This window comes from Chlorella variabilis (genome assembly GCF_000147415.1).
Source record: "Chlorella variabilis unplaced genomic scaffold CHLNCscaffold_25, whole genome shotgun sequence".
In the NCBI taxonomy this organism is placed as follows: Eukaryota; Viridiplantae; Chlorophyta; class Trebouxiophyceae; order Chlorellales; family Chlorellaceae; genus Chlorella; species Chlorella variabilis.
In genome coordinates this window covers 388,678-398,540 of record NW_005435063.1, presented here as the reverse complement: position 1 = coordinate 398,540, position 9,863 = coordinate 388,678, and the positions used below count along the sequence as shown (strand labels likewise).

Below are 9,863 nucleotides of genomic sequence, written 5' to 3'. Positions count from 1 at the left end.
CGGGCGGCGGGCAGGCGGCAGGAGGCCGTGGCGGCAGGGGGCGTGGCCGGGGAGGCGCGCCAGAGGCTGCAGCGGGCGGCAAGGGCCGCGGAGGGCGGCAGGGCGGGCATGGCGGGCGCGGCGGCGGCCGCCAGTAAATGGTCAGGACATGTTTGGGTGACAGTGTGGCTTCTGGCACTCTGCACATGGCATCCTTGCTTACAGCGTCACGAATTGCAGTGATACATCCCTTTTGCCTGCTCTCATTTCATGTCCACGCAGTTTTGTAAGTGCGCATCACTTTCGGTGCATGTTGGTACAGCGATATGCTGCCTCTTGGTAGGCAGAGTGTGTGGTTCACATGCCCTGGGCTGGCTGGCACCCCTGCCTTCCCTTGCCCTCCCCTGCCCTGCTCGCCTCCAGAGCATGCCGCTTGGGCCCGGGCCCTGCCCTCAGGGGCTGACATCGTCAAAGCCAAAGCCGCCGCCGTAGCCGCCAAAGGCGCCAAAGATCTCGTTGCCAAACAGCTGCAGGGGGGTAGTGGCGGTGGAGCAGGTGGCGGGGTTTGCTCCTGGGCTCTGCTCATACTTGCGCAGCGGCTGGGCGGCTGGCAGCACCATGCAGGCACGCAACGCTCTTGGGTTGGCTGGAGCCCAGCCTGCCAGCAGGCAGCGGCTCACGTTCATGGCCGCCCCCGCCGCCGCCGCCGGCTTCTTCTTGCTCTTGGCAGCCCCGCTGCCGCCCATCTGCTTGCGGTGCCCTGCAGGCATCCAGGCAGGCAGAGCCGCATAGGGCATTGCACGCGCAGGGCTTGCAGGAAGCGCAGCTGTGGAAGTAGGAAGCCACTGGCGCTGCCATGGGGCTCCCGCAGCACCAGCAACTGCCCGCCGCCCTTTCCCACCCGATGTGGCGGTGGCCTTGCTCTTGGCGCCCTTGGTGTTGGCCCCCGTGCTCACGCCCTGGCTGGCAGTCTGCAGGCAGATGCGTATGCAGCCAAGGCAGCACAGGAAGGTCAGGGCAGGGCAGGGCTGTGAGCAGTGGCGACAGCGATGGCGGTGAGGAGCAGCAGCCAAGAGAGGGCAGGCAAAGCAGGCTCGCCCGGGCGCTATACCTGCATGCTGAACAGGCCGCGCATGCCGCTGAGCGCGGAGCCGCCCCGCGGCTTCTTGGAGCCCGCCGTCTGCCTGCTGGAGGCGGCGCGCCCGCTGCGCTTGCGCCCGCGAGCCTGCAGGCGGGCGGCGAGGTGGGCAGGACTGAAGAGGTGGCTGCCAGGCGTACCCGAGCAGCAATGGCCCTGTGCCATCTCAGGTCAGCAGCCCCCAACCTCCCTCCTCGCACCCGCCCCTCGTCCTCCTCCTCCTCTGGCTCAGCAGGCGCCACCGGCTGGGGCGCAGCCCGGCGCTCGCGCCGCCGCTCTGCCGGCGCCTCCTCCTCCTCCTGCTCCCGCCCCGCCTCGTCCCCGCTGTCCACCTCTGTGATGATGGGGCGGGAGGGCGGCTGCGGGGCCTGGGGCTGGCTGGCGGGGCGCTGGCTGGTGGGGCGCTGGCTGGGGTGCATGCGCGAGCGGCGCTCCTGCTGCCTGCGAGGCGGGGCAACGAGCAGCAGGAGCGGCCCCTCAGGCAGGCTGCCTGGTCTGTCGCCTGCGCTGCTGGTGACAGCGAGAGCCATTGCGTGCGCAGGAAACAGCACAGTCTGGTGGATGCCGGCTGGCTGGGCTGTCATCATGCCGAGAATCCCACCACCTACCCACCCACCCACCTCTTGCCGTTGGCGGGCACCAGCGCGCGGTGCGGGTTGGCCTCCTCCTCCTCCTCCTCACTCGACTCCTCGTCCTCGCTGGTGGCAGTCAGGTCACCCGGCTCCTGCCCAGCCAGGCAGGCAGGCAGCCGGGTGAGCGGCGATGTCAGGGCTGCTGGCCTCCAGGCGCTCTTTGAGCAAGGGCTGGGCACAGGGAGGACACAGCATTTCCCCAGCAGCTCCCTCCCCACACACTCCGCCGTTCCCAAGGGGCAGCCCTCACCCGGATGGACACCTTCTTTGTGGCGCGGCCGCCAGCCGGTTTCGCCGTAGAGCGGTGCGCCCCGCCTGCAGGTGCGGGAGATGGGCAGGCACCCTCATCATGGGGAGCCCAGTGCAAACGAGAGAGCTGCCGGAGCAGAGCAGGCAGCGAGCTCCGCGATGAGCGCTGCACTCCCAAGCTCGCAAGCGCACCTGGCGGTGCCCTGCCCCTGCCGTCGACCTGGGTGGCAGCCGGGGGAGGGGCCGCCGCCTCGCCGCCGCCGCCCGCCACGTGGGCCGCCACCTCCACCAGGGCAGGGAAGCAAGCTGTAATTAGTGCTCTCCGCACCTCACCCATACATCATGCCCACAGGTGGCCAGGCAAGGCCCAAACCCCAGCTCCGGTGCCCCTCCAGCCCAGCCATCTCCCCACTCCACCCCTGAGGCACCATGCCCAGCCGCTCCCCACCTGTGAGATGCCCTTGAGCATGTTTGTCTTCTGCGTCAGATCCTCCTCCAGCGCCTCGATGCGCTGCTCCGCCCCCGCCAGCTCAGCCTCCCGCTTGGCCAGCACCTGCTCCTTGCCCTGCACAGGACGGCGGCGGCGGGGTAGGTGGCGCTGGGCAGGCAGCAGCAGGCTGACGGTAGCGCATGGCGCACGTGTGCTGGCAGAGCGGCGTGCATCCTCCAGTGCCTGCCGCCTTACTCACACTGAGCGCCTTGCTGAGCTGCGCGTGCTGCGCCTCTGCAGCCGCCAGCTTCTCCTCGCACCTGCGCAGGCTGTCATTCAGGCTGTCCAGCCTGCAGCGGGGGCAGCAGCGGGGGCAACGGGCAGGCGGAGGCAGCAGCAGCAGAAGCGTGGGTTGGAGCACAGGCCACTTGCAGTTTTCCATGCGTCTCTGTGCAACAGATGAGACTGGCCCTGTGCAGGCCGCCAGCCCGGCCCAGCCCCAGCCCTCACTTGAGCAGGTTGGCGCCATTCTCCCGGTCCAGCCTGTCCAGCGCCTCCTGCCTGGCCTTGACCTCCGCCGCCAGCTCCTCCACCTTGCCGGCACGCTGCAACAAGGAGGCGCCACGGGGCGGGGAAGTGGCCGCTCTGTTTCGGCAGCGCACACACACAAAGAACTTGAGCGGCTTGGGGGCAAGGCTCGAGCAGGCCCCTGCCTGCTCCCCACCTCCCACCTGGGCAGCCAGCTCCTGCGCTGCCTTGCCCCTGCTCTCCGCAGCGGCCAGCGCCTGGTCGGCGGCGTGCTCCCGCTCGGCGGCAGCTGCCGTTGCCGCCTCTGCCTTGCGCCGCTCCTCCTCCACCTCCCGCCTCTGCTCCTCCAGCCGCGCCTCCAGCGCCACCCTCTCCTGGGCAAACCGCCCCTGAATCGCCGTCTGGGTGGTTCCCATCTGTGGCGGTAGGGGACAGGAGGCAGGGTGGAGGCAATGCATGGCGCGCCTCAGATTTCTGGGGAGTCATGGGCTGCAGCTGGGTGCAGGGCTGGCCGTGGCTGCCACCCACCTGGTCCTTGGCAGCCTCCAGCTCGGCCACCCTCTTCCTCAGCTGCAGCAGCTGGCACCACCTTGACCTTGAGCTCCGTGCAAATCAGGGCACCTGAACTGCAGCAGGCAGCAGGCATTCCTCCAAGTGCAGGCCAGGCTGTCCACCACAGCCCCGCACCTCGTCTGCCGCCGCGCGCGCCCCCTCCGCCTCCTTCTTCTCCTTCTCCAGCTCCACCCTCACCCTGTTCATCTCCTGCATGGTGCTGCCCAGCTTCTGCACCACCGGGTATGCGGTGAGAAGATTGGAGCAGAGATGGCGAAGGCAGCATGCCGCCCAAGGGTCCTGCGCTGGTCTGCCCGCCACAGGCCACCCCCCACACCCTCCCCACCACCCACCTGGGCGGTGCGCTCCGTCTCCTGCTCCTGCTCCCGCCGGTGCCTGTCCGCCAGCGCCCGCATCTCCTTGCTGTGCTGCACCGAGGCGGCCTGCAGCTGAGTGGACAGCTCCTCCAGCTTGCCGGCCTGGGTGGCCTGCAGGCGGCACGGATGCAGGCGGACAAGTGGAGAGCTGGGAGGGGAGCTGGGCACTCCGCAGATCGATGCAGGCCGGATGGGGGCCCCCAGGCTGCCCTGCCTGCTGCACCCACCTCCACGGCCTCCGCCTCCTCTCGCAGCTGCGCCAGCTGCGCCCTGAGCTCGCCCAGGGCCTCAGCCCTGCCCGCCAGCTCGCCCTCCAGACCCTCCTGCATGGGCGGGGCAGGACGCGGGCAGGGCATGCATGCGGTGGGCGCCATGGCCTGCAGCCGGCCTCGTGCAAGCTGCCTTCCTCCATGCTTCTGAGTTGAATGCGGCAGGCGCACGCTGCCCCACCTCCTCCTCCCTCCCTCCCGTAGGTGTCACCACCCCGTCCCTGCCGCAGGCCCGCCCACCTTGGCGGCGGCGATGGCGGCCAGCTCAGCCGCCTTGCCCTCCAGCTCCGAGGCGTGCTGCGTGGCCAGATCCTCCAGCTCCCCGCTCTTGGCCCGCAGCGCGGCGGCATGCTGCGCCTGCAGGGGAGGCAGCCGCACCAACAGCGAGGCGCATCAGCGGAGGCAGCACCCGCTCGTAATCTGCTGCTCAGCCGGCGCCGGCGCCCAGCACGCTGCTGGCTCCTGCGCTGCCGCCCCGCTGCCCAGCACCCACCTCTGCCTGCTTGGCGACCTCCCACGCGCTGGCCAGGTCTGCCGCCAGCTGCCGCGCCTCCCTCTCGCGCTCCTGGACCGCCGCCTCCAGGGCGGCCTGCAGAGCGGCAGCGAAGCCAAGCAGGTGCACTTGCGCGCCAGGCCTGTGGGCACCCACGTGAGCTGGGCTGTTGGCTGGGCAACAGGGGCCACAGCCAGCCCTGTGGGTGCAGACCCACAGATCCCCAGGGAGGTCCTGTGCACCCACCTTGGCGCTCTCGGTGTCGGCCAGGCGGGTGCTCGTGCCCGACAGCTCCCGGCTCAGCTGGTCCACCTGCGCGGTGCTGGTCGCCAGGCGCTCCTGCAGGCCCTCACGCTCCCGCTGCGCCGTCGCCAGGTCGGCAGCCAGCTGGGCGGCGCGCTGCTCCGCCTCGGCCTGCACCTTGGCCTGCGGGCAGGGGCGGGCCAGGCGTGCCGCTTTGACCATCACGCGACGTGGGTGCTAGCGCTCACTCTGCCCACCCTCCCCACGTATGCTGCCAGCCTGCCCAGCACCCAGAACGACGCCCACGGCAATCCTCGTGGCCAGCCACCCACCTTATCCTCCAGGTCGGCCTGCGATCGCTCCAAGTCAGCCGCCAGCGCTTCGTTTGCCGCCGCCGCCTCGTCAAGCCTGCCCTGCAGGCCCTTGCCGTGCTCCCAGCTCTGCTGGCACCTGCCTTCCAGCGCCGCCAGCGCCTCGGCCCGGGTGGTCATGGCGTTCGCCAGAGCGGTGCGCTCCGCCTCTGCCTTCTGCAGCTGCACTGCCAGCTGGTCGTGTGCCAGCTGCAGGCTCTGGTACTGCCCCTGGGCCTTGGTCACGGCCGCGCTCAGCTGCGACAGCAGGCCGTAGTCGCTCTTGACCTTAGCTGCGGGGCGGGGTGGGATGGGGACGGGGCAGATGGGATGTCAAACGCCGGGTCAAACGGTCGCCGGCGCGTCAAACAGTCGGCGGCGAGGGCCCCGCATCCCTCGCACCCCACCTTGCAGCTTGGCGTTGGCCTGGATCTGGGACACGTACGCCTCCTCCAGCCTCTTCACGGCCCCCTGCGCCTCTCCCAGCTTGGCCCGGTACAGGGCCACGCTCGCCTCCGACTGAATCTGCTCCCTCGCGAGCTTGTCCGTGGCCTGGCGCAGCGCCTCGGAGGTGTGCTGGCCCGCTGACACGCTGCTGGACAGGCCCGAGCCGGTGGTGGCCCCACCAAACAGCTTGGCTCGCAGCATCGCGGCCTGCGTGGTCGCCATCCTGCCTGGGGTGCTGGTAAGGATGTAAGCCGAGCGAGAGCAGCAAGGGGGGAAGGCGCAGATGAGGGTGGGCTGCGGAAGAAACCAAGCGATGGCGGGGTGGATGGCATGGAGCCGACCGTTGTCTTTTGCCTCTCCAAAAGCCCTCGATTGCTTTGCGCCGCGCCGTTTCGATTTCGGTGGCCTCTGCTGCGGTCCCCGCCCCAAAACCTGCACCACACCCGCCCGTTTCTCTGGGTTTCTGGCGGCATCTCGGAGGCCCCGATCTGATGGCCGCGATTGGGTTGGCACCCTGCGGCCTGAGGCCCCACAGCCATGCACAGAGCCTGCTGCGGCGAGCGGCGGCGGGTCCGCCCCTGCAGCAGCAGCGGCGGCCGCGCCTGCCGCGGCGCCCCGCCGCCGCCGCTTATGCCCCCGTGCGGGCAGCGCAGAAGAAGGTCTTCACCAGCTTCCACGAGATGATCGAGCAGAGCAAGGAACCCGTGCTGGTGGAGTTCTGTGAGTGCTTGAAGCCGGAGCGCGGCGGCGCCCTGGGCTTGCAGCCACGCCGCTCCTCGGCGGAATGGCGGCAGGAATGGCGGGACCGCCCCGGCCCTCACTCTGCTCTCGCTGCCGCCCTGCCCCTGCAGACGCGACGTGGTGCGGGTGCGTGGTCGCGGGGGCAATGTCACGCTGCGTATGGCGGCGCCGGCAGCTGGGTTTGCCGCGCACAGTTGCAGCCTGGCGCAGCCCCGAAGCGCTGGGCCGTGTGGCGCTGGTGCCTGAGCATGGTTGCTCCCAGCTCCTGCGCCTGAGCGGGGCTGCTCCCAGCTGCCGCTGCAGGCCGTGCCAGATGATGGGAGGCATCCTGAACGAGGTGGCGCCCTCGCTGCGGGACCGCGTCAAGTTTGTGAAGGTGGACAGCGAGAAGTACCCCACCGTTGCCAGCAAGTACCAGATTGGAGGTGCGGGGCCGCCGGAGGGGGGCTGCGCAGGAGCCGCGAGGCAGCAGCATGGGTGTGCCGCTGCTGGCATGGTGCTGAGCGTGTGCGTCGCTGCCAGCGCGCGTGATGCACTGCCCTCGTTTGCCGCTCGCTCGCCTCCCTGCCTGCCCTCCACTCCTCCCTCTCCTGCCGCCTTCCTTCCCCTGCAGCGCTGCCCACGCTCATCCTGTTCAAGGGCGGCAAGCCCGTGGACCGCATTGAGGGGGTGGTGATGGCGGGCGACTTGAAGAGCCGGCTGGAGTACCACTGCCACTGAGGCGCAGCGGGCTTGATGTCAGGAGTTGTTACAAGCACCGTAGGCAGGACACGCTACCCAGCAGCATGCTGAGCTACCAGTTTGGCGGTGCAGGCGAGGGCGAGCACGACAAGTGTTAGGGAATATAGGTCAGGAGTAGGACATGCGTTGGGAACAGGGCACGGCTTCAAGGAAGAAAAGTACTGATGCTGCCGGCATGCGCCCTTATTGTAAACAGCGAAACGAAAAATCGGTGCTGCGGGCGCTAGGCACAGCAGGGCAGCCCAGGCTGCCGAGGCGGGGACCCTGCGACCCAGCCATCGCTGGGCTGCAGGCGCCAGCGCGCGATGCTGCGGTCACGTGGCGGGGCCCCCGCTAGCACACTTCGCACTCCATCCCGCAGGACATGAGCTGGATGGTGGAGTGCTCGATGCCCAGGGAGCGGCAGTGGGAGGTGAGGGCGTGCAGCACCTCGGTGGGGTCCGCCTCCGACGACAGGTTGACGTGGGCGCACAGCAGCGGGATGCCGGGGGTCAGCGACCAGACGTGCAGGTCGGACACAGACTCCACGCCGCGCACCTGGCGCGGGCGGGGCGGGAGGACGGCAGCGAGGGGCGGGCAGGGTGAGCAACGGGTGGGCAACTGATGGTAGAGGGAGGCCGAGGTGCAGGCTGGGAGCACGCCGTCCCCCGCCTGCCCTCAGCCACCCCACAGGCACCCCATGCATGCCCGTCCCGCCCGCGTGCGCGCACCCGCGACAGGTCATCGTGTATGGTCTTGATGCACAGCCCGCGCGGCACCCGCTCCATCAGCACGTCGCCAATGTCGCGCAGGATGGCGCGCGTGGTCCACAGCACCAGCCCGGCAAACATGAAGGTGCAGATGGGGTCGGCGATGTACCAGCGAGGGTCGTCCTGCGGCGGCAGCGGGAGGCGGGCAGCAAGCGAGGGCGGGTGAGGGTGGACAGAGCAGGGGAGTGGTGGCAGCTGGCGGCCGCGGGGAGGAGCAAGGGTCTGCGGCAGAGCGCCAGGGTGGCGTGCTCGCCGCGCCCCAAGCAGCCGGCCGCCGCCGCTGCCGCACCTGGTGCAGCCAGATGAGGGCGCCTGCCACCGCCACCCCTATGGACTGCACAAAGTCGCCGATGACGTGGATGATGGCGCCACGCCTGCGGCAGGGCACAGCACGCAGCAGCAGGCTCATGCCGATACGAGAAGAGAGAGGGAGGGAGGAAACGGATGGTGGGCCGCTCAGGCTGGCTGCCTGGTGCAGTCCCTGCCTGCTAGGCCCCAGCCACCCCAATGCATCCCCGGAACGGATGGCTGGAGCACAGCAAGCCACCCACATGTTCATGTTGGAGTGGTCGTGGCCGCCGCTGGCTGCTGCGGGCGCCAGCACGCTGCCGCCGCCGCCGCCGCCGTGGTGGTGGTCGTGGTCGTGGGCGCAGGCGTGGTGGCTGGCGGGCGCACCCGCCTGCAGGATGGGTGTGCGCCCGCTGGCGCTGTGGTGGCTGTGGTGGTCTTCGTCATCGCTGGAGTGGCAGTGGTGGTGCTGCCCCTCCTCCTCCTCATCTGAGCTGTGGTGGTGCGCATGGTCGTGCTTGTGGCATGCCTCCAAGTCTGCTGCCGAGTGGCTGTGGCTGTGCTTGTGGCTGCCGTGGTCGGCATGGCAGCAGGCGTGCTCGTCCGCCCGCGAGTTGCTCCTGCTCATCTCTGCCGCCTCCAGCACCGGCCCCAGCTGGCGCTTGGTGGCCGCCTTGCTGCCGCCGTGCCCGTGCCCGCTGCAGCCGCCATGGTCGTGGCTGTGGCTGTGGCCGTGGTCGTGTGAGTGCCCATTCCCGTGCGAGTGGCTGCAGCTGCTTCCGGGGCCATGGTTGTGCCCTGCGGTGGCGGCAGGACAGGCCAGCGGTGAGAATTCTGGTGTTCAAGCCCCTGACGGGGATGCCTCCCTGCCCGCAGCACTGCGTCACCCCCCACCCTCTCCTCCCCGCCGCCGCCACCAGCCTCACCCAGGATGGCCAGCATGACCACATTCACGCCCACGCCCACCACAGCGATGATGAACATCACTGCAGGCGGGGCAGGAGCAGGGGCAGGCGGGAGAGGTCGGCGCACCCCAGGCGCCAGCGACGCAGGGGTGCAGCCCGGGGCGCGGCACATGCCCCGGCTGCTCTGTGATCAGCCCGAAGCGCCTAGACCCGCGGCACCCCCCCGCGCTCACGTTTGCCGTTCACAGGCTCCGGCGTGATGATCCGCTGGATCGCCTCAAACAGCAGCAGGCCGGTGACCAGCCAGACCGTCATCACGGAGGCCAGCGCGCCCAGCACCTGCAGACCAGCCGAGGCGCCGGCGCGGGCCACGCTCAGGGTTGCGGGTCGACGAGCCCGCATGCGGCCGCGGCGGCCGCGTGTCGCGTCGCTGCCTCCGTTCCGCCTCACCTCCACGCGATGGTAGCCGTAGCTGAAGTGCTCCTGGGACTTGCGCTTGGCCCAGACCGCCGCCAGCACGGCCACCGCAAAGCCGCTGACGTCAGACAGTAGGTGCGCGGCGTCGGTGATGATAGCCAGAGAATGCGCCATGAGCCCCCCCACCACCTCCACAATCATAAACACAAAGGCCAGGCACAGCGCCGCAATCAACTTTTGCTGGATCTGCAGGCGAGGAGCGGAGCAGGCGGTGGCGCGGTCGGGGACAGGCATGGGAGGGGGCGGTTGGGCGGCGACGTGCCCGCCGCTGGCGG

General features: G+C 69.8%; 3 protein-coding genes across 3 annotated transcripts; 1 reads left to right on the top strand and 2 right to left on the bottom strand.

Moving 5' to 3' along the window:
* Positions 1-431: 431 nt before the first annotated feature.
* Positions 432-5,909, bottom strand: CHLNCDRAFT_54773 (hypothetical protein; the record flags this gene model as incomplete). The annotated part of the gene is made up of 20 exons (XM_005843954.1): positions 432-506; positions 660-739; positions 881-1,007; positions 1,091-1,204; positions 1,318-1,558; positions 1,738-1,841; positions 2,000-2,064; positions 2,191-2,281; positions 2,447-2,563; positions 2,688-2,778; positions 2,939-3,033; positions 3,160-3,372; positions 3,644-3,739; positions 3,862-3,996; positions 4,113-4,208; positions 4,395-4,511; positions 4,648-4,743; positions 4,894-5,073; positions 5,223-5,533; positions 5,648-5,909. 20 exons carry the CDS (start codon positions 5,907-5,909, stop codon positions 432-434), a joined length of 2,706 nt encoding a protein of 901 aa, XP_005844016.1.
* A 428-nt stretch (positions 5,910-6,337) lies between these two features.
* CHLNCDRAFT_15163 (hypothetical protein) lies at positions 6,338-7,133 on the top strand (the record flags this gene model as incomplete). The annotated part of the gene is made up of 3 exons (XM_005844048.1): positions 6,338-6,411; positions 6,720-6,853; positions 7,042-7,133. Coding segments are annotated over 3 exons (300 nt in total), but the record flags the coding sequence as incomplete, so codon positions are not given.
* A 29-nt stretch (positions 7,134-7,162) lies between these two features.
* On the bottom strand, positions 7,163-9,822 carry CHLNCDRAFT_37115 (hypothetical protein; the record flags this gene model as incomplete). Its single annotated transcript, XM_005843953.1, has 8 exons — positions 7,163-7,706; positions 7,880-8,041; positions 8,208-8,292; positions 8,470-8,597; positions 8,853-9,004; positions 9,133-9,192; positions 9,345-9,450; positions 9,562-9,822. The coding sequence occupies 8 exons, from the start codon at positions 9,820-9,822 to the stop codon at positions 7,503-7,505; spliced, it is 1,158 nt and encodes a 385-aa protein (XP_005844015.1). The 3' UTR covers positions 7,163-7,502.
* Positions 9,823-9,863: the final 41 nt, after the last annotated feature.